Source organism: Pleurodeles waltl, chromosome 5 (genome assembly GCF_031143425.1).
Source record: "Pleurodeles waltl isolate 20211129_DDA chromosome 5, aPleWal1.hap1.20221129, whole genome shotgun sequence".
Taxonomy (NCBI): domain Eukaryota; kingdom Metazoa; phylum Chordata; class Amphibia; order Caudata; family Salamandridae; genus Pleurodeles; species Pleurodeles waltl.
Window position 1 is genome coordinate 133,174,246 of NC_090444.1, and position 26,756 is coordinate 133,201,001.

Sequence of the window (26,756 nt, forward strand, 5' to 3'; positions counted from 1 at the left end):
GTCTATCTCAACCCCGTTTTTGTCAGCTATTTCTTGCAACCTTCTATGTACCGTGTTCACTTCTCTCGTAATTCTGGGACATAGATACCTCAGCTCTTCTTCCGAATAGGACTCTAACCTATTCAAACCCATAGTCCCTTCCACCAATTCTTCTGCTTCCATGTTCAACCTGACCCTATTCAGATAGTCCTCTTCCTTCCCACTGGCTGAGCTTTGTGTGGAATTCAGACTGTTGAACCACTGTGTCAACTGTTGTGCATTCAACCCCATCAGTGTAGCATTCGCATCGACTGCCATTGATGGTTGCGGCAACTTCTCAGTGTTCGATGTTAGCGGTATCATCAGTGGGGGACTCGACCTCACCACTGTTGACTGAGCACATATGGGACTAAACTCCATCAAGGACCCAGATCCAGTTGGCAGAACCGCTATCGGAGTTGTCTCTGGAGTGTTTTCTATGCACCTCCTTTCCATCCCACTCTGCACCATTGATCCTTGACCGCTCATACCTAAGTTAGGCTGAGTGTACAAAGGTACCGGTGGACCTACAGTAATGGGTAGGGATATCGCATCTGGGTTCTGTCCATTCCCCAGGTTCTGAGGCATGTTCATTCCCACACTATGGGTCATCATTGCCGGCATGCCCGTCTGACTCCCCGTCATCCGAGCATGTGCGGTTCCCCCTTGCATCTGCTTTTGAGGCATCAAAAGCTGGGTTGATTCAGCTTGCGCCAATGTTGGGTTGCGACCATTCTGTACTCCCATTACGGTTGGATCTAGAATCATTCCCGTACTGTTGTCACTGCTGTAGTACCTTGGGACCTGCGGCTGATAATCTTCTGCTGGTTTCAATATAGGCACATCTGGATATATTCTCCTAACCTGCGGTATCTGCGGGGTAAACAGTAAACTCGGGTCCTTAGATCCCGATGGCGTTTCTGAATCTGGAGTTTCATTATTCTGTACCGGTGCCGGAGGGGCAGTACTGGTACTTGGACCTTGTTCACTCGCTGCATAAGGTGGTGGACGGTCGTTCAGCAATTGGATGATGAACTCCTCATCCTCTGACTCGTCTTCTCTATCTTTGGAAGACCTCCTATTTGTCTTACAGGTAGCTATATTGCCTGTCTCCTCTTCTTCCTTAGCAATTGCGGGAAACAATTTTATCCCCTGCAATATATCTGACCTCCACACCTTCTGTGCATTGTCCCACCTAGCGTCCGCTAGTGTCTTTTCTACCTTTCTTATCCTGGTCTCGAACTTCTTTTGTTGTTGCTGTCTAGCCATTAGTTCCCAAATCGCTAGAGCCTCAAACTGTGCTGGCCTTGGAGGTACCTTCATGTCGTACATCGCGAATCTCAAATTCTCTAGGATTCTTATATTGAATGTCCCATGGATCGGGAATGCTACGCTCCCATGTTTCTCTGTCAGCTTGTGCCATTGCTTTAGCCAAAGGCACGGAGCTACCCCTTTTTCCTCCATTACAATGTAAGCTGGTGTACCTTCGGGTGGCGTCTCCTCTCCTACGCTCGCTTTAATGTAAGACTCCCCCTTCATCGCACTCTTTAACGCTTTAAAAAATTTCATTTTCTCATCTTTTATTTCACAAAGTTTGTAATCAATAAGGTGACTTTAATTCCCGGAATACTCTTCGCTTGCCTTTCCCCTTCCAATCGAGCCCCACGGACTGCGTCCAATCCGTGCGCGACCCTTCTCTGCAACCAACCTATCCCAGCGCTGCTCCTAGTGACGTCACACTCACACACACTGCAGCTGACAAAGCCTCGCGGCTTGTCCTCCTTCACTCAGCTCCTCTCGTAACGACTTCTAGCATATATCGGGAGCAACCAAAAAAATATAATAAAACAGATCTGTCGGTTTACTACAGGAAGGGTAACACAATCGCTTCAGGACCTTAGGGATTTTTCACTAGCCTCGGCAGTTATTCCATCTTTCTCGGTCCCCACTTTCGCAAGCAAATCTGACCCGCAGACTCTGCTCTCAACTTGTCAATGATCTATTCTAGTGCACTTAGAATTTGTCAAAGCCCGAAGTCGAAGTTTCTTTCACTCCCTTAACACACGTACCGACTCGTTGACCACGCCCGGTCAACCTATTAAACCGACCAGACCACAACATAAACAAGTGTCTCATACACTTTTCAACATACTCCGGAGTCTCTTGACCTCGCAGGGCCCGTCTCAACAACAACAACCACGTGGACCTTTTTCTGCACAAAGCGCCACATTCACGTGAAGTTCGACGACTTCCCTACTCTCACACTCGGAGTCGCACCTCCGCTATTCTCTATGAAGTTCGACGACTTCCCTACTCCTACACTCGGAGTCGCACCTCCGCTATCCTCTAAAATCCTCGCAACCTTTTCACACAATCTGCGGCAATAAGCTGTGCAAGCGCAAAATCCTAACTTCACTCATACCGTCACTAGTACCGCCAACGCCGATCTCACACCTCCATTCTCTCCATTCGCAAGCTCCGAGATCCCGGGAAAGTCGCGGGGGACTTAGCCCATCATCATTCTCTCAATCTGTTTTACCCAAGAAAAATCTAATTCAACACCATATACCTCTCGAGCGGGGTCCCAAAAGTCGAAACCGTCCTCTGCTACCATCTACTGATAGAGCGTTCCAGCCTAATAAATTACCTGTATTTGGACGCTCTTGGGCCGATGAATCTTTTGACCAAGTGGGGCTCTCTTCACTCGAGAGTAATCAATTCAATCAAATCAATAATCAATAACGAACATAAGCAATACCCTGATCAACATAACACTTCACAATTAATCCAGAAAACATTTCGGCGAAACCATGACCTTTCGGTCATGAATAACCACACCAGTTTATTCAAAGTTAATGCATTTATTTCCCTATATTAACAAAGCTAGCACGATATAAATGTGTCTCAACACCAAATGATATATGTAAATGAACATTAATAGCTGTCCATAACGGTGAAACAGATGCAATATATGCAGCATTTGAATAACAATGCATTCGATAATAGCAACACAAACCACTAAAACTACAATCTGTAACGGGCTAATTGCATACATTAGTCAGCATAACAAGGTCTCAAATTGCATCGTGCATCAAATGAATCCTCATCTAACCTCAAATTAGCATCAGCATGTGGGTCTTCATGCAAAAATAATTTAGCAACATTAATTTGGAAAACTCCTAACTAGGGCTCTTATCAAAAATCAGCAGTTGGTTACCTAAAAAGAAAACACAATGCAATTGTACATTTTCCTTTCATATTTACCAAATTCAATCAGCATTCAAGGAAGTCTTCGTCTCACAGGTACCGGATTCGATCAGCATGGGACGGGGGCAAAGGGGCAAGGTGGACGGGGCAATTGCCTCACAGCGGCAAGATAAAACTACTACTTCATGCAAAGGGGCAAATCAAAGTTAAAGTCTCTAGGGCGAGAATTACTTAAAGTCTCTAGAAGATGGCAAAATGACGATGTCTGCAAGATGGGCCATAATGGCTGCAATGTCCTGCAAAATGGCGGGTAAGGCTGGTAAAGTTCGTAATGGGCTAATGGCTGGTAATGTCTAATGTCCGATGAGTAATGGCTGCAATGGCTGAAAAATGGCCGCTTTCTTCTTGTGCACCAGGTTTAAATAAACAACAGTTCAAATCCAGTAGGGTCTTCCATTGGAGGGTTCATAGGTTGGCTTCAAATTGTCCAATCAAAAACAACAGTTCACAAGCTTCTACCTAGGCATACATTATCCTTGGAGTCGGGAACGTAAGTTGCAACATATTTTACCAATTAACTCACTTTCAGAGCGTCCATTGTCCGCACCTGCAGATTGACCTTGGAGCAAAGAAGAAGATGCCAGGCTGGCACGAAACCTTAAAGATAAGCATGTGAACCGATCTCACTGGAAAAGTACAGCTTCAAGCAAGAATACACGTTTACTAGCACATTGGAAAAATACGAGCATCTAAACCGTGAGACAAGGCAACTAGGCCAAAGCCTCCACTAAAGTTATGCTAAGCTAAAACATTTCAAACAAGCAAATCATAGCACACGTTTACGATTATGTCGGATTAATGCAATTCTAATACATCACGTTATATAAAGCACGCTTATAAATGTTGGCAAACTACTCTGAGGGCACATTTGTCCCCGTACAATCTTTACTAGTTCGGTTAAAGTCACACTTGATTATTGCAGCACTACGTTTATGCGCTAATAAATGTAAAACCTTCATTTCTGCGTCATCACCTGCTTGGCCGGTCGCAACTGTCCTGTCTTTCTGTGAAACAGACACACACCCATGACCCAGCGACAGCTACCATAAGCCCTATAGCCCCAGGCGGATGCCCTATTCCTTTTATGAAAAGAGAAAGGTACACCTGTCATGACGCTTCCAGGCGCTCTTCTCTCTAGCACATACGTCCACTTTTAACTCGCCTCTAGTCCCTGTTATTTGGCATTTTCGGCCCCATGCCTGATGGTATCTATCTATCTATCGATCTATATAGAACATTAGTCACTAACCTTGGTTGGTAATGCACTGTGAAGAATAAATAACCCACTGAACTTTCCCTCTTAAGAACATGGGGCCAGATGTAGCAAATTCCCAAATTGCGACTTGCAATTTGCGAGTCCCTGCGACTCGCAAATTGCAAGTCGCAATTTGGGATGCAGAAAGGTGTCTCAGACACCTTCTGCGAGTCGCTATGGGGTCGCAAAGACCCACCTCATTAATATTCATGAGGTGGGTCGCAAATTGCGGCCCCATAGCGACTATGGGCACTCACAAACATGGAGGCCTGCTATAGTCAGCAGACCTCCATGTTCGTGACTGCTTATAAATAAAGCAGTTTTTTTTTTTTTAAGTGTAGCCCGTTTTCCTTAAAGGAAAACGAGCTGCACTTAAAACAAATTCCGAAACCTTTAGTTTCAGTATTTTTTCAGGGCAGGTAGTGGTCCTCTGGACCACTACCTGCCCTGAAAAAATATTTTGTGGTCCATTCACAAAGGGGAAGGGGTCCCATGGGGACCCCTTCCAATTTGCGAGTGGGTTACCATCCACTTCAAGTGGATGGTAACTGCGACACCATTTGCGACCGCATATGCGGTCGCAAATGGTATTGCATACCACTGCGACTCGCAAATAGGAAGGGAACACCCCTTCCTATTTGCGATTCGGAAATGCATTTTGCGAGTCGGTCCCGACTCGCAAAATGCATTTCTGCATAGGAAACTGCGATTTGCGACTCGCAAACGGCATTTTTTGCCATTTGCGACTCGCAAATCGTTTCCTACATCTGGCCCATGCTTTTTTATTTCACGTATGCATTTTGTATTGTGACAGCATGTCACACTACAGATACTAACTTCCGCCTGAACATGCATGGAACGATTGCAATTGATAAACAAATAAAACTCTGGCTCCTGGGTTCCGTCCACTGCACCAGCTACCCACCTGTGTTACTAGCTATACATAAAACACTTAGCAGGCGACCACAACACAAAGACCACTACAAAAGGCTTTCTTAAAATGTAGTTTACTCTTTCTTCAAATCTGATAATCCATTCAACATATTCTTCTACATGTGCAGCTTGTGGATCCGTCAACGAAGAGTAGTATTTGTTTGGCATTTAAAAAAAAGAAATCAGCATTATGGGTGGCATCTATTTTTTTTCTTCTGTGTTTGGTGCCTCCCGCTTGTTTTTTTATTTTTCATGCATAGCATAAGGAGGTCTTCTGATAAGAGGGTTGCCGCTCCTGGACTTGTTTGATGGGACCTCTGCAGTTTCCATATGTCATTTTATTGGCAAAGTCCCAGCCTAACAGCAGGGGGACACAGCAGTCGTAGGATGGGTGCCAAATGCCTCCTTGAATTTGCGGGTCCTAACTATCTACATACTCTGACAACTTCTTGAAATGTCACATCATAATCATACATGGGATGATAGTCCATCCCAACAGATCTCCCATCACCTCTACCTTAAACCTATTCCTGCTGAGGACCATAAACTTAAAAACAAAAACCTAAGAATAGACAACTTTATGGGATAATCAGCATAATGAGTTAGCATAGTAAGAAATACCATAATGGGATCTCCAGAGCTGTTCAAGCCTCCCAGCCCATTGAAAATCAACTGTCTTTCACACTTTTTCATCCATCACACTGCTAAGTGCTGCATCCCATAACATATCTGCACCTCAGTGGTCCATAAGCATGACAGAAACATTTCTGAAATAAGAGCAAAACAAAGATAACATCCTTCCACCATTCACCCTACATGGTGTAGCATGCTACCCATGAAAGCAAGCACTTTAGTGCCCCACATAGGGTGGTAAGTTCTCTATATAAATGTTACAATACAAAAGAACTTCATAGCTTTTTTGGAGGACTACAAGGTAGACATGTTTCTCAGAACTGGACATAATGTGCTCTATTTGAATGTCAGAATATTGCATACAGAAATACTGTCTGACATATTGTATAGTAAATATCATTTACAAAATATAATTTGATTGGATGTAGGTTTTCCATGATCAATTCCAATGGGGAGATATTCTGTAGATTATATTTAGGACTGTGACAAAGGGTCCCTTTTTCCCTGGCCACCCTCAATTTTTGTAAACTCATGCAGTTATTTTGACGGTGCTGTGACATCAAATATATGTTAAAATTGGTTATACTTCTAATTGGCATATTTAACTTACCTGTAAGTCCCCAGTATAAGGTACAAAGTGTACCCAGGCACTGTAGATTGTTGCGTAAAAGTGGACAGCAGCACCTTTGTGCCATCCCTTAACCCCTTTACCGCCACGGACGTAATGGTTACATCCATGACTGCGCCTCTCAGGCGCCACGGACGTAACCATTTCGTCCGTGTACCGGCCCTCTGGGGAAGCACTAGTGCTCCCCCCGAGGGCCAAGGTCAGGGGTGGAAGGGGAATAGCTTCCCCTTCCAACCCCCAACCCCCCCCAATACCACCAGTGACGTTTGATGACATCGCGTGCTTTCCTCATCAGAAGTCACCTCCCATCTCGCTGGGAGCATGCTTCCAGCGCGATTGCGGAAGATAAATGCTCAGCATTTCTCTTACGCTCGGGAGGAGGGGGCCAGCAGGGACATGAAAGGAAAGGAAAGACTTTTCCTTTCCTTTCATGTCTCTGCAAGCATTTCTGACGGGCAGCAGAAATGCCCACTAGACACCAGGGGGGCAAATAATTTTTAGGCTAGGGATTTTTTGTTGTTGTTGACTTTTTTCTTCTTTTATGTTTAGGGAGCGACCCCTTCAGCAAGGGTCGCTCCCTGGAGGGCCAAATTGTTTCTAGGCAATTTCTGCCCCCAGGCGGGGCAGAAACCACTAGACACCAGGGAATCTTTTTTTATCATATACCTACGTATGAGGGGAGTGGCCCCTTGGGTAAGGGCCGCTCCCCAGGGTGGCAAATAATTTTTAGGCTAGGGATTTTTTTGTTGTTGTTGATTTTTTTCTTCTTTTATGTTTAGGGAGCGACCCCTTCAGCAGGGGTCGCTCCCTGAGGGGCCAAATTGTTTCTAAGCAATCTCTGCCCCCAGGCGGGGCAGAAACCACTTGACACCAGGGAATATTTTTTTATCATATACTTACGTATAAGGAGATCAGCCTAATATAATTAGGCCTATCTTCCCCCGGCGGAAGGGGGCAGAAAACCCCTAGACACCAGGGATTTTTTTTCTTTTATATTTAGGGAGCGACCCCTTCAGCAAGGGTCGCTCCCTGGGGGGCCAAATTGTTTCTAGGCCATTTCTGCCCCCCCTGGTTAGTTAAAAAAAAAAATTATCTTTACCCATAAAGGGAGCGGCCCCTTGGGCAAGGGCCGGCTCCCCGGGTGGGCTAAATATTTGTAGGCCTTTTCTGCCCCCACCCCCCTTGGAGGCAGATCGGCCTAATATAATTAGGCGGATCTGCCTCCGGGGGGAAAGAAACCTCTGGACACCAGGGATATATATATATATATTTTTATTTACTTCATGTTTTTATGTATTGGGAGCGAACCCCTAGTCAAGGGTCGCGACCCTGGGGGGCAAATTGTATTTAGGCCATTTTTGCCCTCCTTGGGGGCAGATCAGCCTATTTTTGTTAGGCCAATTTACCCCCAAGGAGTGAAGAAATCACTAGACACCAGGGATTGGTGTGTGTGTATGTGTGTGTTTTGTTTTCACACCTGGGGGCGCAGAAAGTCTACTAGATGGCATAGAATTTAAAAAATAAAAAAAAATAGTGGGGTGGTGGCTACCAACCAGTATGGGCCTGGTTATGCCCCCACCCCAACTGAAGGGGGTAACAGTCTTTCAGCTCTCCCCCGCACACTAAAAGATCTTATCCCATGGCAAGCAAGAAGACATTTGATTATTTTGGGTTTTGGTTTTACATTTGGGCAATGAGAGCTTGGTAACTCTCAAAATCATTCCATTTGGAATGGTGAGGGCTGCACATTTTTGACTTTGGGACGCTGCCATGTAGAAAAATCCACAAGACCCAGACACGTCTGAAAACTAAACATCTGGTTGATTCCAGGGTGGTGTGCTTCACATGCACCCCACACCATTTTCTTACCCACAAAGCCCTGCAAACCTCCAACTTTGCTGAAAATCACACATTTTTCCCACATTTTTCTGATGGAACCTTCCGGAATCTGCAGGAATCCACAAAATTCCTACCATCCAACATTGTCCCATCTATACCAATAAAAATTCTGCCCCACTTGTCAGCCTAAACATTTTTTTTTTCAAACTGCCCTTTTGGACCAGCTTTGGTTTCCTCAATTTCGACATGTTTTTGGCTCTTTGTCACAGGCACTTGGCCCACGTACACAAGCAAGGTATCATTTTTACTGGGAGACTGAGGGGAACGTTGGGTGGTAGGAAATTTGTCTCAGTGCGGTGATCCTACACAGAAATGTGGGGAAAAAGTGATTTTTTAGCTAAATTTGAGGTTTGCTGAGGATTCTGGGTAAGGAATCATTGGGGGATCCATGCAAGTCACACCTCCCTGGACTCCCTCAGGTGTCTTGTTTTCAGAAATGTCTGGGTTTGGTAGGTTTCCCTAGATGGCTGCTGAGCCCAGGACCAAAAAGGCAGGTTTCCCCTCTCCCCCCCAAAACAGGTAGTTTTGTATTTGATAATTTTGATGTGTCCAGATAGTGTTTTGGGCATCTCCTGTCGCGGGCAGTAGCTAGGCCTACCCACACAAGTGAGGTATCATTTTTATTGGGAGACTTGGGGAAATGCTGGGTGGGAGGAAATTTGTGGCTCCTCTCAGACTCCAGAACTTTCTGCCACCGAAATGAGAGGAAAAAGTATTTTTTGGGCCAAATTTTGAGGTTTGCATAGGATTCTGGGTAACAGAACCTGGATCGGAACCCCATGAGTCACCCCATCTTGGATTCCCCTAGGTGTCTAGTTTTCAAAAATGCGCAGGTTTGCTAGCTTTCCCTAGGTGCCGGCTGAGCTAGAGACCAAAATCTACAGCTGGGCAGGTTGCGTTCCCTGTTGCGAGCATCAGGCCTTCCCACGCAAGTGAGGTACCATTTTTATCGGGAGACTTGGGGGAACACAGAATAGCAAAACAAGTGTTGTTACCCCTTGTCTTTCTCTTCATTGTTTCCTTCCAAATGCAAGACAGTGTGTAAAAAAGACGTCTATTTTAGAAATGCCCTGTAATTCATATGCTAGTATGGGCACCCCGGAATTCAGAGATGTGCAAATAACCACTGCTTCTCAACACCCTATCTTGTGCCTATTTTGGAAATACAAAGGTTTTCTTGATACCTATTTTTCACTCTTTATATTTCAGCAAATTAATTGCTGTATACTCGGTATAGAATGAAAACCCATTGCAAGTTGCAGCTCATTTATTGGCTCTGGGTACCTAGGGTTCTTGATGAACCTACAAGCCCCATATATCCCCACAACCAGAAGAGTCCAGCAGATGTAACGGTACACTGCTTTAAAAAAATCTGACATCGCACAAAAAAGTTAGAGTTAAACATTGAGAAATGTTTTTGTTTTTTTCACCTCAATTTCAATATTTGTTTATTTCAGCTGTTATTTTCTGTAGGAAACCCTTGTAGGATCTACACAAATGACCCCTTGCTGAATTCAGAATTTGGCTACTTTTCAGAAATGTTTAGCTTTCTGGGATCCAGCATTGGTTTCACACCCATTTCTGTCACTAAGTGGAAGGAGGCTGAAAGCACAAAAAATAGTAAAAATGGGGTATGTCCCAGTAAAATGCCCAAATTGTGTTGAAAAACTGGGTTTTCTGATTCAAGTCTGGCTGCTCCTGAAAGCTGAGAAGATGGTGATTTTAGCACCGCAAACTCTTTGTTGATGCCATTTTCAGGGAAAAAACCATGAGCCTTCCTCTGCAGCCCTTTTTTCCATATTTTTGAAAAAAACAAAAGTTTCACTCTATTTTGACTAATTTCTTGGTCTCCTTCAGGGGAACCCACAAAGTCTGGTATTTAAAAGTAGGACATGTAGAAAATAATATTAAATATATCCTTACAACGACTGTTACTTAAAAGCTGTTTTCATGAAGCAAGACTGCCTAATCCAAACAGAAACACTGGGATGCACAATTAAATTTAATAATGCTATCTTCGGCCAGAAACACTTAGAAATGTTACTCTTGGACTCGTTGTAATATTTATTAAAAGCCCAATTCACTGATGAAGTTGGATTATTAATAAATATTAAGGAAATGTACCTTCACCCTGCCTAAAGCCTTTAGACTTAACTGTGTTGGTACTTTGAAATGCTGAGTTAAGCTTGTCTGCTCTGTGCCATAGCTATCAAGGGTTTAGCTCAGGTAACCTTGTGTGAGGAAATATATTTTCAATAATAGTATATCAACTATATTATGTGGTGGCTTCGCTCCCTCTGTCTTTCTATCACTTTTAAGTGGTACAATATAAATATTATTCACATACATGAAACAGAGCACTACAGAACATTCTTGTCTTAACTATAAACAGTACACTAATGCTGTTCTGATAAATAATTAATTTAATCAACACTGGCCCTAGCATAAATGCAGTGCAGCATTATTGTTAACCTGAAAGAGCTGGACGCCGAAGGCCGGATCCTTATGAAATACCTCTGTTGCACTTCTGTACTCAGGTGGGACGCTGTCACGAATATTGTTCTATGTAAATAAAACAAAAATAACAGGATTGTGAAAACATAAGCACGATTTGCTCTGTCACATATTCTTTTCGTGGGATTATTATGTGATACATGATGGGTATCCTTGGAGGTCAGCTTTTTTTCCTATCAGCAGATATTAAGTGCTGTATTCCAAAGGGTTCATCATAAGGTCAACTGCAGCCTGCCAAGCAATGACAGACATGGGAGGGTGCCAGCACATACCCCCTGTGGAAGCAGGGATTCATCTTGTTACCCTTCACACACATCATGCTGGCTCTACCTAGCAGATCATCTTGTGTCAGGTATATAGATTTATTCAGTTTGACATACTTCTTCCACACCAGGAAGTGCTAGGCAGAATTACAAACAAGTACTGGATTTCCTTGTGCTTCTCTGTTATTTAATTAGGTTTGTGCAAAGGATGGTTGAAAGTAGTATACACAATATGAACCAAAAGAGCAAAACTGAATGAGATTTTGTGGGGCAGGATAGAACAAAACAAAGGAGAACAGAATAGAACAAAATGGATTTAAAAAAGAAGAGAATTACCTCATAATATAAAGTAATAAAAGAAAAGTAAGAAAGTATGGAATAGAATATATCAAATAGATTACAGTGGAACGAACAAACTGAAATTCAAGAAAATGGAAGGAACTTAGTACCTACTAGAAACCAAACAGAAATAAATAGAAGAAAATAGACAAAGATTGGACAGAATAGATAGAACAGAATAGAAATTAAAATAAAATGGTCTAATAAAATACTATGGTGTATAACAAACTGTAAAAGAACAGAAACATATTTTGCAAATAAGTCACATGGAACTAGATAACCTGGAATGCCCATAAAGTGTAACTTTTTTTGTGGCCATTTAATGCTCTCATGCACTTTGACATTTTAGGAGTATCAGCTGTGGCATAAGTTCCTTATGTGATATTCACGGTACAGTGTGCAAATGTAATTCTTGCCCCATAGCAAGTGGGTGTTGCTTAATTTGCAAATGGTGGTGGAAATAGGCAAGTGATAGAACCCTTGCTTGTTCCATATTATTGAAGAATAATTGGACCTCCACTGAGTAAGGAGACATGGAAGATCTCAGAGAGCAAATGTAACCCATCCTAGAGCTTTGCAATTACTGATAAACTTCCTGTGTGGTGGAAGTCTTGTACCCTTCCATAGACAGCTCCAGGTGTCCCTGTTCAAATAATGACAGTGCAATGGCAGCCACACTGTCAGTATCTGTATAGGTGCCCTGTAGAGAGTCCTTGAAGGGCAGCCCTCAGGGCGCTAACGAGGGATGGGGGCATAGTCTGTGACTATGACCACTCTTGTGAATATTTTCAGAGTCCTTGTCAATGGTCAGGGAAGAAAACCTCAATGTTTCTAAATAAATTTGAAAGTTGGGAATAATACTTTGTCTGATAATGGGACACATGATCCTGGTCTCCGTTTATTGCACCAAGTGCTGGCACATACTGGGCCAGGTTACCCATTGTTATTGCCAGTTAAAACAATGTAGCCCCATAAAACATGTTGTTTGGGTAAAGTGCAGTTATGAATGCAGATGAGACATTAATTAGTGCAAAGGTCAAATCCCAAGTCATTACCATAGCAGAGCTCCATATTCTGGAACTTCTGGGTGATCATACCCTGGGATCTTCACAGCTTACATCATGCAATTAGACTGTTCTCTGCTTCTGCATAAATACCTTCTATATAGGAACGTTAATCTCCATCATGCCCATGTAAACGTAACAGTCGGTGCTAATTACAGGTTATGGCAATACTTCATTCAGTAATCCCACTTTTGTAATGTATATTGTGCCCAGTACCATTGAAAATAGCTGCCTTGCAGCTGTATGTGCACAAGCAATGTAACAGTTAAGTCTGCATATAACCTCCAGGAATCTACAATGGTATGAAATGTCATATCCTGCAAAGCAACTCATTGCATTTCATATATAGGTGAAAATATCTCCAAATGTACACTATGTGACTGTCTAACAACAAGGAAGTGCTGAATAAAACCATTAACCATCTTGAAGGATAAGCAGTAAGCACGTCTGAAGGGAGATAACTTTCACTTTCTATATTTTGGCATTAAACTGCACTGCAACAGGTAGACACTTAGAAGAATGCAGCCCATCATCTCATCATCCCCAATGATGCTTTTTCTATGTCCCTTGTTTATAACTAATAAACACTGACAAAACAGCATGGCATAAAGCCATATATGAAGATGTGCAATAAATAATATGCTATTTATCACACATGATGAGGAAGGAGAAAGGCAGCATGACCCACTTGAGGCTTTGCCTCACAAGAGTATTGGCCCCTTGGCATACTCAACAATGGTGACAAATACTTTATGTTGCAGAATCTTTGACGTAAATTAGCAGTGACAAGGAACAGAGGCCAAGTGCATACATTTTTAGCTGCACTCTGCACGTAGGTGTTTTACACCATACTTCAAACAGTGAAAGATGCAGAGCCAAATAAAGTTCGACATACTGTCAGTCTGTGAGTTAGTAATTTAGAAATTGAATTATGCTTTTCGTTCATTGCAATGCCATCAAACCTTTATAATGTGATTTCAGTAAACATGATGCAGGAGCACAGTTGTTTTACCTAAAAGGACTAGGGTGTGATACAGATAGGCGGACATGCTGAAAATAATATTGGCTCATTGGGGAATGTTGCGTTGTAAAATGTTACAACTACATTTTAGAATTCTAATGTGATGTGGTTCACCATACTTACATTTGCATTAAGTGCCTTGGATAATTTGTCAATAACTGTAAGGTAAAACTTGAAGAAAAAGCTGAGTGTGAGAGTGCGCCGGAATGCCACCATTCCTCCAGGGGCATCTGGGAACAGAGCCATCTCTTCTGCAAGCAGCTGACAAGCATCCTGGAGTAATGCTTCATTCCACTCTCTGTACAAAAGAAGGACATACACACATTCAACTTACTTTCCATTTATATGCATTTCTGTTCCATCATCTGACTATGGAATTACATCATATTTACAAACATGTAAAAAGAATAGTTGCTGGTTCACAAATCATTTTGCGTGCCTAAGATCAGACCAATGGCGCAAAGAGAGCCATCTGGGGATACACATGGCAGAAACTAATTTGTTGAAATTGCATCAGCAGAAATGTATCTTGGAAAATCTACAAGTAAGGTATAACTTTAAGGTTGGGGGGAGTTCATGGGTGTTCCTTGGGGAGGGACAGGTGACTTGCCATTGAGAAAACATTTGATAACCTCAACATCATAACTTTGTGTATATTCACAAATCATTTCACTGGTATTTACTCATTTATTTGTTAAGGATTTTTGCTTAGTAACTTCATAGTACTCTCAGTTAAGGGAATATAACGTAATTGTTGGACTGGGAAGTTATCATACAATTAAATGGGCTATGTTTACATGTTCAATATTCTTTAACTTCACCATTTACATGTGATCTCAGTTGACGGCAAGTATAAAGCATTTCTCTCTTAAACTAAATATGATTAGTTTCTGGTCTTAGATTTTCATTAAGGGGGTTTTAGAGTCTTGGTCCTTGTGGATCCAGAAATTTGACATCATGATTCATCCTCTTGAAGGGCTTTTGGATGATCCAATGTGTAGATATTTAGTGTGTCAGGGTGTAGTAAGGTGTGAGTTTCTGCAGGCACGCAGGACCTTTGCCAGAGTACACTTTGTGGGTGGTGTACATGACTTGAGTTTCATCCAGGCGTTAACCGGGAGACTGTGGAAAGCTATAGGAGCGGGTTTGATGCAGTCCCAGAGATTAATGTACATTCTGGCTTCCTGGTCCTTCCTGGTTCTGAAGTCTTTACAGTTAGTCCTGGTAGTGAGTTACTTGGCAAGGTCACAATCAATGAGGATGCAATAGTCAAGGCAAGAACTCTAGTTATCTTAATTCTGTAGTCTGTGTGAAAGAGTGGGAGACCTTTCCAGAGTGGGAAGAGAGCACTTGTTGTCACAGCATTACTATAGAGGTAAGAGAAGAGGTTGTAATGCATGAAAAAGGCTCAAATATCCTAATTTTGTTGCAGAAGAGGGAGATGCTCAGATTTTGAGGACAGGCAAATGGCAGTGAATCAAGCTCAGAATCTCTACTCTCTTGAATTGCCGAGGGGAATATGCAGTCCAGATACAAGGTAATGCTGCATTCTCTGGATCATTTGCCAAGTGGAAGTGGATTTGCATCTTGCCAGCATCCATTGGAAGCTTACTGGTCACTGCTCAAAGAGGCGAGACAGGTGGCATATGCAGATGCTGAAAAGACACAAGCGGGATGAACTTTGAGAGATGCAACATCACTGGGAGGGAATGTGGACAGTTCAGCTGAATCAATCCTGACTTTGTGGCTACAATCAATAAGGATTAGTTGCACCCATTGTACCACAGATCTAGAGGCACTGTCCCCAGTCCAAAACTTATTGTAGTGGTATTTTCATTGTATGCCATCGACACGTCAAGTAGCACCAGGCATGTGTTTTAGCCTAATCCAGAGAGTAAAAACTCTTCCCTCAAATTGGTTAGTCCAATTTCGATGTTCCTTGCAGGTTGGAATGCTGACTGGTGATTGTGGAGAAGATGGTTATGGTTTGCAATTGTTTTAAATTGTATTTCTACTTCCCTTTGCATGCGTTTAATGAGGAAAGAGAGGTTGGAGATCGGCTGGTTTAAAACCAGCAGATATGTTTTTCAGGAGATAAGCCTGGGATGCTTCCAGAGTGTTAGGAGAAACTGATCAGATTAGTTATGCCTGTCACAAGATGAAGGAAGAGTTGCTGGACGCATGCTGCTAAACATGGGTCGGAAAGCACATTGCATTCTTTTGTTATGAGGATCAGGTTTAAGACCTTAGTAGTTTCCAGGGCATAGGAGGAGGTGAAAGCGAATTTTAGATGAGGAGAAGAAATGGGAGTAAATTTCACAACATATTTTGAACATTCCAATGTTATTCCATTACATTTTGTTTATTCGGAACATTAGCTTTTAAATGCACACAAATACTTCTTTATGAAATAGGTATGTGGTGGAAGATATCACCCACTTAAAAAAATGTTTTCCAGGTAGAGTAAAAAAAAAAAGAAGAAAAGAAAATGATGTTGAAGTAAATTTTCACCCAAAATTGTAAACCAAAGGCTTTTATGCAGTGGAAGCTCACAAATTTGATGTTTAAACCGAAATATGAATTTTCCATAGACTTGGCTGTGTACATCTATGGATATTTGTAAAACCCTAAAGAGGAGTAATTTGCCATAAAAGCACTAGAATAAGCAGCCACTACGTAAAGTTAATATATTGCTTGCATTAGCAACACTGACGCTCTTACCAGTTTTAAATTACATGGAGGACCTCTTTTACTGAGTGCCCTGGTAATCGTGATTTGGGTGCAAACAGGGGTTTGAGACTGAAATGGGATTACAAATATTGTATGTAAGAAATTGGGTTATTAGTTGAGCAGGGTGCAAGCCCCATTCATGCAACAACCAGAGTCTTTGTCAGGCTGAACCATAATTGCCACAAATTAACCTGTGCTTAACCCTCTGTTAGCTTGGTAGCAGTAAGGCTCAACCTAGAGGCAATGTGTAAAGTATGTATGCAGCATACAAACAATAATAAAGTGGGGAAAAAAACAAAAAAATCCCAAACCCAAGTAGAAAAATGGAGTACATTTTAATAAATAAAGTGATACCAGAATGACAAAAAGCCAATCAATAACACCAGAGATATACACATTTAAATTTTTACTGAAAATGGCCGTTGAAATCACAAAGTGCTACTCATGGTCATCTGGTCGCGCTAGACATGGAGAAAGTCACACGGTCAGGTTGACCACAATGGAGCATGTGTCGGGTACAGGGACCGGGTTAGTCTAGCCGAGAAGTTCACTTCTAAGTCTGACGCAAAGAGTTCCATTTGCGGTAGAGGATATCAAGAGGAGGAGGCTGAGCGTTGCGGACGATCATCACTGTACAGTGTAAAGCAGAATGAGTATTATCTTGTCGTAGCACGAAGAGCTGGTCAGGTGTCGCGGATGTCCGTTGATGTAGCTTCACATCGTTGGTCGCCACAGGTTGTTGTTTCTGTAGTGTCAAGTGCAGGTCTCATGTTGCTGGTAGTCGCCATTAGCTAAAAAAAACAGGTCTCACTGCAGCTCATTGGCGTTCATCGTGGGTGGCTGCATCTCAGGGGAAACGGTTGTGAGGAGCCCAAACATCAGGATTCTCACTTTTCTCTTTGGAGGAGTAGAATTTGATGCCATCCGTGAATCAATTGCACTCATAAATCAAGTCATTTGCATGTGTTAGCTTAACATAGATGTGCAAACGACTGTGTGATTGTGCGCAAGAGCTAGGATTTGAGACTGTTATTTTGAATGTTGTAAATGTAGATACCTGGACCGAGATTAACTAAATTGCAAAATCTGCAGATTGCTTGAGCTGGAGAACAGGCACCACTGAACCACCGAGAGAATCAGTTGCATGTTGAGGGCCATGAAAACACAAGTGGTGAGTGTAATAGGAAACCTTCTTTCATCACAAAGTATTTCTACCACCTATTCGTGCAAACACGAACTATGTACACATGGAGTTGTTTGCACAGTGTTGATTATTATGCCAAGATTTCGGTGGCCATCAAGGGAAACATCAGAACAATCACAGTTACTTTAAGCATCAGTATTATTTACAGGCACAGTCACAGTTGGTGGCAATCAGGCGCAGTGTGAAAGTGGAGTCACTCCATGCACGTTCAACAGTAAAGCTTGTGTAAAAGAACAGAGACAGGCTACACAATAAAACCCCCTCAAACAATCGTGCCACTTTATCTGTCAAACTGCCCCATACTTTCACAGACAATTGAAAAAGCTTGAATAAAAGTCACTATTTTTCTGTTTAAAATAAATGGCTAGGATGGGCTCGTTAAGATCAAACTGATTTTAAACATCCGCAAGGAGGGGGAAGGGAAGTCATCTGCCCTCAGCAGCTACTGTTTCTACGTCGGCAGGTAAGTCTGGTTCAGCAATCCAGTGCCAAGAACACAGTGTCGCCCCAAAACGTGATAGTTTCATTTGTTGACTACAAAATGTTGGTCATTTCAAAATTATATGTAGGAAGACGAAATGCACGTTGAATACCTTTCAAGTCACCCTTATTTTGAGGATGTCACCCTCCATGGACTCATCGTAACCGGCAAACCAAGCAAAATGTCACCAATAGATCAATCGCCATGGAAACCTTTGGGAAGGTTTTCATGTTTAGTGAGCATAAGGGGTAGTGTCACTGATAGCTTTTTTGGGCCCCCCTCCTTCTTGGAATTGGAGGAGAGATGGCGCGCCTGGGGTTTGGTCTGTAATTTGGGTCACCCTGAGCCAGAGAGATTTAATCAGACTTGACAGCACCTCTAATATGTGCTAGCTGACATCTAACTGCATGTGTTTGTTCCAATCAATTAAAAAATGTTTTTAACTTACACTTTTAAAACTTCTTCTGTTTAAATCCTGGTTATTTTAGTGCTTGGTAAGGGTCTTTGGGAAGGGTTTTATGTTTGGTGAGCGCAAGGATTGGTTTTAGCATGCTCCACTGGTTTTAGTTTCGGGACACCCACCATTTGGAAGCATAGAAGGATTAGCGCACCTGTGGTTTGAGTTATAATTTTGAGCAGGCCGCGCCAGCAATATTTCATGAGACTGGACGCACGTTCAGCCAGCAGCCATCTGCCGTAGGTATGCCACAGGCAAAAGCCTCTGCGCACAGACCACATTTATACTTTTTTAGCGCCGCATTCACGTCGTTTTTTGACGCAAAAGCAGCGCAAGTTTACAAAATATAATGGTATTTTGTAAGTTTGCGCCTATTTTGCGTCAAAAAACGACGCACGTGCGGCGCTAAAAAAAAGTATAAATAAGGGCCTCTAAGAGTGCGCCTAGTGCAGGAGTCCAGGCTCTGCCATGAAGTGCCAGTAGTTGTGTTTGGGTTACTCTGATAACGTTCTACACTCCTTGAGGGACCTGGGTAATTCCTGCCCACTGAATCGTTCTCTGGTGTCTTCTCAAGTGGCTTTTGTTAACTCACATCACTTTTCCCGGTGTCACTGCCATTTAATGATCAAAGCATTGAATAAATGTCTGCTCCCTAACTTAACTTTCTGCAGACATTTGGCACTTTAATAACGAGAAAACCCTGATTTAGTCCCTTTAATTAAAATATGGCTAGAACTGTGGTCCAATCTGAATATCGCATTGGTGGTTCCAGAGGGATATTCCTTTGTTCATCATGATGGCTCCAACAAAACTGGGAATGACGTGGGTATTGTCTTTTGTTGTTGCTACAACTGCAATGTTGTAGAAAGCCCTTAGTTTGCTGGCGCAGACTGCATAATATTCAAGCTTCAATTTCACCATCAGTCTCATATGCGGGTTTGTTTATTTAGAGCTCCTGGCCATTCTGTTTTCTTTGCTTTGGACCTCGGAGAAATGCAGCACCTTATGTGTTAAAAACCTCTCATTTTCTACTGTTGCAAGGTCTCAATTACTATCTGGATGACATTTTGAACTCCCATGTACAAGCACTTATTCAAGACAGTCTAGTAATTCATCTCATACTGTTCGAGCCTACACACTTTGCAGCCCTCTCTTTGACCCCATTTTCGCTAATACTTTGAATGTTTCAAGAGAAGCTCCTATGTTTCAAGAGAAGCTCCTATGTTTCTCACATTGCTGAACCTCTTTGCGGTACGGTTTGAGATATCACGTGAAGTTAGACCTTCGAATATCAATGAACGAGGAGAGTTGCTCGACCATGGTGTCGAATCTTCCAGTTTTGTTGAGACTTGTGAAATACTCAAGCGGAGTTGGATATCGGGTCAGACACTGAAAAAGTTAATACCTGTGTCAATAAGTCCTTCAACTCTATTGCTCCAAAGAGAAACTTTCAAACTCATAGTATGTGACTATCTGCACCCTGCTATTCCAAGGCTCTTGGTGAAACGTAAATACAAATTACTGGAACATAAACGGAGATATTATAACCAAGAACATAAGATTAGATATAAACCATCTATTAAAACTATCAAAACTGATTTGTGTAGTACACAGAAAGCATTTATCTAAGTCTATTATGGAGGAAGGCAATTGTAAGAGAAATTTAAAAAATAGTTTGAAGTTTTGTTTTCGTCAACATGCAAGAGCTCTACAAGAACTTATCAGTTTTTTTATGGGGAAAAAAATCAATAAAGTTTACAACACTTAATAAACATACACATTTGGGTTCCTTAAATAGTTGGATGACAGACCCTCAAATGGAGCAAATCTTCCAGCCTTTGTTATACTTCTGGCAGAAGATGTAAAAGATATGCTCTCATCTATAAAATCTTGGACTCCATCTGATCCCTGCCCAGTGTGATTTTTTTTATATTTAGTGGCAGCACCACTATCTGGATCTCTCACAAAATTATGTAACCTGTCTATGAGCTCAACTATAGGACTGAAAATATGAAGAAAATGTGAATGTGTCCCCTTTTAAAGAAACCTACAGCTGATGCTAAGCCACTCTATAGTCCTATGCAGCATACGTCTCTGGACCAAGGAGGTTCGGTGGTTTTGGTCCCTTTGGACTGGTCTGAAGCATTCAAGACAATTTCCCATACTACTTTTATTGAATGCCTCCATCATTTAGGCATCTGTCATCATTAACTGAACTGGATACTGAATTTTGTAATTGATAGATCTCAGATAGCATCTTTGGCCCCAATACATCTACGTTGGCCATGAAGGCTGAGGGCATACCTTAGGGACCCTCCTTGACATTTTTTTATATTTATACGTCCTCTTTGGCTCAGACCATTTGTTCCAATGGCCTAGAAACAGTAAGTGTCATATGCCAACACAAATAAGATTACTGTGACTCTATAAAACAAAATCAACACTGTCCAAACTAAATTTAGGAAACATATAAAAGTGTATGCTCTCTAAATGCCTATGTTAGACCTGGCATTCTTGGCGTGGTCTCCCCTAGCTTTTTGCCTCTACTTCCCAGGTTGTTGCTGTGTGCTGGACTCTATTTTTGCTCTTGTGGTTACTCTGGGCACTTTACCACTGCTGACCAGTGCTAAAGTGCAAGTACTCCCTATGTGAAATTGTATGTGTAGTTGGCTTTTCGATGACTGGCATATTTGATTTGCTAGTAAGTCCCTACTAAAGTGCACTAGAGGTGCCTAGGGCCTGTAAATCAAATGCTACTATTGGGCGTGCAGCACTGATTTTGCCACCCACATGAGTAGCCCTGTACACATGGCTCAGACCTGCCACTGCAGTGTCTATGTGTGCAGTTTTAACCTGCCAATTTGACCTGGCAAGTGTACCCACTTGCCAGACCCTAACCTTCCATGTTTATACATGTAAGGCATCCCTAAGGTAGGCCCTAGGTAGCCCCATGGGAAGGATGCAGTGTATGTTAAAGGTGGGACATGTATTGATGTGCTTTACATGTCCTAACAGTGAAATACTGCCAAATTCAGTTTTCACTGTTGCAAGGCATATCTCTCTCATAGGTTAACATGGGAGCTGCCTTTAGATATCCTTAAAGTGCAATTTCCATTTGAGAGCAGATAGAAATGTGGAGTTTGGGGTCTCTGAACTCACAATTTAAAAATACATCTGTTAGTGAAGTTGGTTTTTAGATTGTTAGTTTGAAAATGCCACTTTTAGAAAGTAGGCATTTTCTTGCGTAAACCATTCTGTGACTGTCTGTTTGTGGATTCCCTGTCTGAGTCAAACTGACAGTTGGGCTGTTTGTGAATCTCCTCTAGACAGTGACACAAAGAGAGCTGTGGTGTAGCCTGCATATCCTGATGAGCCATCTGGGCTTCAGTGGAGGGAGGAGTGGTCATTTACACCTGAATGGGCTGTGCCTGCCCTCGCACAATGCAGCCTCCAACCTCCTGGTGTGTATCTGGGGCCTGGCCTGGGCAAGGCAGGATCCTGTAAACAACAGAGACTCTTCTTTGAAGTTGGGCAACTTCAAAGGCAGAGAGGGGTCTAAGTAGTGGACCCAAAACCCCAGAGCTGCGGAGAAGTGCTGTCCCTGCATGGGACTGTGCTTTGTTGGGTTATGCTGCAGTCGCTGCTTCTGCCTGTGAAAGGGGACAGAGACTGGACTTTGTTGTGCACTCCTGCTTATGAAGAATTTCCAAGGGCTTGGATTAGGCTTGCCTCCTGTTTTGAAGTCTCAGGGCTATCAAAGACTTCCTCTGCCAGCACCTGAACTCTCTGCTGTCTGCTGAGACTCCTGCCGTGCCACGTGGTGCCCCATCCAGCCCCTGGGCCCTTGAAAGGTGAAGCTGGTGAACAAAGGACTGAAATCCACACACAGAACACAGTGCAGGGAAATTTTCAATGGACCACCTGCAACGCGACTGGAAAAAAAAACACGGCACCAGCTTCGCAGCTAGAATTGACGCTCCACCTGCATCACGGTTGGGAGATTGATGCATCGCAGCTGGAGAAACAACGCAACACCTACTTGTAGCTGCTGATACCTATGCAAACCCCACGCGGTTTCCTAATACCATGCGACCGGATTTCTCACGCATCATCGCTGGGTGTCAAAGTCATCATGAACCTGCGTGGATCCGAGGTGCTCGTCCAGAAATCGATGCATCGCTCTCTTGTGGGAGAGAAAAATGACACATCGACAATCTGACCAGAGAAGAAACGACCCACGGCCTCATTTGCGAGTAAGGAATCAACGTATCGCTGACTTTTCCGATGCACGCTCGCTTGTGCGGCTTTATTTTAGATGCATACAAGGTACTGTGTGTAACAACAACATTTCCATTGTCTTCTATGGAGTAAGACTGTTATTCTTTTGAAAATTCATATCTTGACTTGTGTATGTTGGATATTTGGGATTTTGGTCTTGTTTGATTTAGATAAATATTAGCTATTTTTCTAAACTGGTGTGGTGTTCATTTTGTAGTGTTTCACTGAATTACTGTGTGTGTTGGTACAAATACTATCCTCATTGCCTTCGGGATAAGCCTGACTGCTTGTGCAAAGCTACGAAGGGTGCGAGCAGGGGTTATCCAAGTGTGTAGCTACATTGCCCTGACTAGAGTGAGGGTCCCTGCTTAGACAGAGTGCAAACTGACTGCCAATCAGAGACCCCATTTCTAACAGCTGATGACGCGGAAATGAAGGTTTTACATTTATTAGCGCATAAACGTAGTACTGCAATAATCAAGTGTGACTTTAACCGAACTAATAAAGATTGTACGGGGACAAATGTGCCCTCAGAGTAGTTCGCCAACATTTATAAGCGTGCTTTATATAACGTGATGTATTAGAATTGTACTAATCTGACATAACCGTAAACGTGTGCTATGATTTGCTTGTTTGAAATGTTTTAACTTAGCATAACTTTAGTGGAGGCTTCGGCCTAGTTGCCTTGTCTCACGGTTTAGATGCTCGTGTTTTTCTAACGTGCTAATAAAACGTGTATTCTTGCTTGAAGCTGTACTTTTCCAGTGAGATCGGTTCACATGCTTATCTTTAAGGTTTCGTGCCAGCCTGGCATCTTCTTCTTTGCTCCAAGGTCAATCTGCAGGTGCAGACAATGGACGCTCTGAAAGTGAGTTAATTGGTAAAATATGTTGCAACTTACGTTCCCTACTCCAAGGATAATGTATGCCTAGGTAGAAGCTTGTGAACTGTAGTTTTTGATTGGACAATTTGAAGCCAACCTATGAACCCTCCAATGGAAGACCCTACTGGATTTGAACTGTTGTCTATTTAAACCTGGTGCACGAGAAGAAAGCGGCCATTCATTCGACTTTTTGACATTACCGGACATTGGCCATTCGACTTTTGCCATTAGCCATTGAACATTACCCGCTATTGCCGACTTCGTCATTTTGCCATCTTCTACGATGCCAATCGATGTTCGATGAGACTTTGATGCTTTCTCTAATCGAGAGAAAGAGACTTTAAGAAATTCTCGCCCTAGAGACTAACTTTGATTCGTCCCTTTGCATGAAGTAGTAGTTTTGCCCTTTTATCTTGCCGCTGTGAGGCAATTGCCCCGTCCACCCTGCCCCTTTGCCCCGTCCCATGCTGATCGGAAATCGGTACCTGTGAGACGAAGACTTCCTTGAATGCTGATTGAATTTGGTAAATATGAAAGGAAAATGTACAATTGCATTGTGTTTCTTTTAGGTAACCAACTGCTGATTTTTGATAAGAGCCCTAGTTAGGAGTTTTCCAAATTAATGTTGCTAAATTGTTTTTGCATGAAGTCCCACATGCAGATGCTAATTTGAGGTTAGATGAGGATTCATTTGTTGCACGATGCAATTTGAGACTTTGTTATGCTGACTAATGTATTCAATTAGCTCATTACAGATTATAGTTTTAGTGGTTTGCATTGCTATTATCGAATGCGTTGTTATTCAAATGCTGCATAGATTGCATCTTTTCGCCGTTATGGACAGCTATTAATGTTCATGTACATATATCATTTGGTGCTGAGACACATTTACATTGTGCTAGCTTTGTTAATATAGGGAAATAAATTCATTAACTTTGAATAAACTGGTGTGGTTATTCATGACCGAAAGGTCATGGTTCGCCGAAATGTTCTCTGGATTAATTGTGAAGTGTTATGTTGATCAGGGCATTGCTTATGTTCGTTATTGATTATCGATTGATTAATTGACTAATCTCGAGTGAAGAGAGCCCCACTTAGTCAAAAGATTCATCGACCTAAGAGCGTCCAAATACAAGTAATTTATTAGGACGGAACGCTCTATCAGTAGATGGTAGCAGAGGACGGTTTGGCATTTTGGGACCCCACTCGAGAAGTATATGGTGTTGAATTAGATTTTTCTTGGGTAAAACAGATTGAGAGAATGATGATGGGCTAAGTCCCCCGCGACTTTCCCGGGATCTCGGAGCTTGCGAATGGAGAGAATGGAGGTGTGGAATCGGCGTTGGCGGTACTAGTGACGGTATGAGTGAAGTTAGGATTTTGCGCTTGCACAGCTTATTGCCGCAGATTGTTTGAAAAGGTTGCGAGGATTTTAGAGAATAGCGGAGGTGCGACTCCGAGTGTGAGAGTAGGGAAGTCGTCGAACTTCATGTGCATGTGGCGCTTTGTGCAGAAAAAGGTCCACGTGGTTGTTGTTGTTGAGACGGGCCCTACGAGGTCAAGAGACTCCGGAGTATGTTGAAAAGTGTATGAGACACTTGTTTTATGTTGTGGTCTGGTCGGTTTAATAGGTTGACCGGGCATGGTCAACGAGTCGGTACGTGTGTTAAGGGAGTGAAAGAAAACTTCGACTTCGGGCTTTGACAAATTCTAAGTGCACTAGAATAGATCATTGACAAGTTGAGAGCAGAATCTGCGGGTCAGATTTGCTTGCGAAAGTGGGGACCGAGAAAGATGGAATAACTGCCGAGGCTAGCGAAAAATCCCTAAGGTCCTGAAGCGATTGTGTTACCCTTCCTGTAGTAAACCGACAGATCTGTTTTATTATTATTTGGTTGCTCGCGATACATGCTAGAAGTTGTTACGAGAGGAGCGGAGTGAAGGAGGACAAGCCGCGAGGCTTTGTCAGCCGCAGTGTGTGTGAGTGTGACGTCACTAGGAGCCGCGCTGGGATAGGTTGTTTGCAGAGAAGGGTCGCGCACGGATTGGACGCAGTCCGTGGGGCTCGATTGGAAGGGGAAAGGCAACCGAAGAGTATTCCGGGAATTAAAGTCACCTATTGATTACAAATTTTGTGAAATAAAAGACGAGAAAATGAATTTTTTTAAAGCATTAAAGAGTGCGATGAAGGGGGAGTCTTACATTAAAGCGAGCGTAGAAGAGGAGACGCCACCCGAAGGTACACCAGCTTACATTGTAATGGAGGAAAGGGGGGTAGCTCCGTGCCTTTGGCTAAAGCAATGGCACAAGCTGACAGAGAAACATGGGAGCGTAGCGTTCCCGATCCATGGGACATTCAATATAAGGGTCCTAGAGAATTTGAGATTCGCGATGTACGACATGAAGGTACCTGCAAGGCCAGCACAGTTTGAGGCTCTAGCGATTTGGGAATTAATGGCTATACAGCAACAGCAAAAGAAGTTCGAGACCAGGATAAGAAAGGCAGAAAAGACACTAGCGGACGCTAGGTGGGATAATGCACAGAAGGTGTGGAGGTCAGATATATTGCAGGGGATAAAATTGTTTCCCGCAATTGCTAAAGAAGAAGAGGTGACAGGCAAGAAAGCTACCTGTAAGACAAACAGGAGGTGTTCCAAAGATAGGGAAGACGAATCAGATGATGAGGAGTTCATCATGCAATTGCTGAACGACCGTCCACCACCTTATGTAGAGAGTGAACAAGGTCCAAGTACCAGTTCTGCCCCTCCGGCACCGGTACAGAATAATGAAACTCCGAGTTCAGAAACGCCATCGGGATCTAAGGACCCGAGTTTACTGTTCACCCCGCAGGTACCGCAGGTTAGGAGAATATATCCAGATGTGCCTATA

General features: G+C 42.8%; 1 protein-coding gene across 1 annotated transcript in view; it reads right to left on the bottom strand.

Moving 5' to 3' along the window:
- LOC138295473 (xanthine dehydrogenase/oxidase-like) overlaps positions 1 to 26,756 on the bottom strand; it is a 794,335-nt gene that overhangs the window by 519,413 nt on the left and 248,166 nt on the right. The window contains exons 15-16 of the mRNA XM_069233806.1: positions 13,958 to 14,132; positions 11,106 to 11,195 (exon numbers count right to left, since the gene is read on the bottom strand). Of these exons, the coding sequence (XP_069089907.1) occupies positions 11,106 to 11,195; positions 13,958 to 14,132 (265 nt within the window). The remainder of the gene's footprint in view (positions 1 to 11,105; positions 11,196 to 13,957; positions 14,133 to 26,756) is intronic.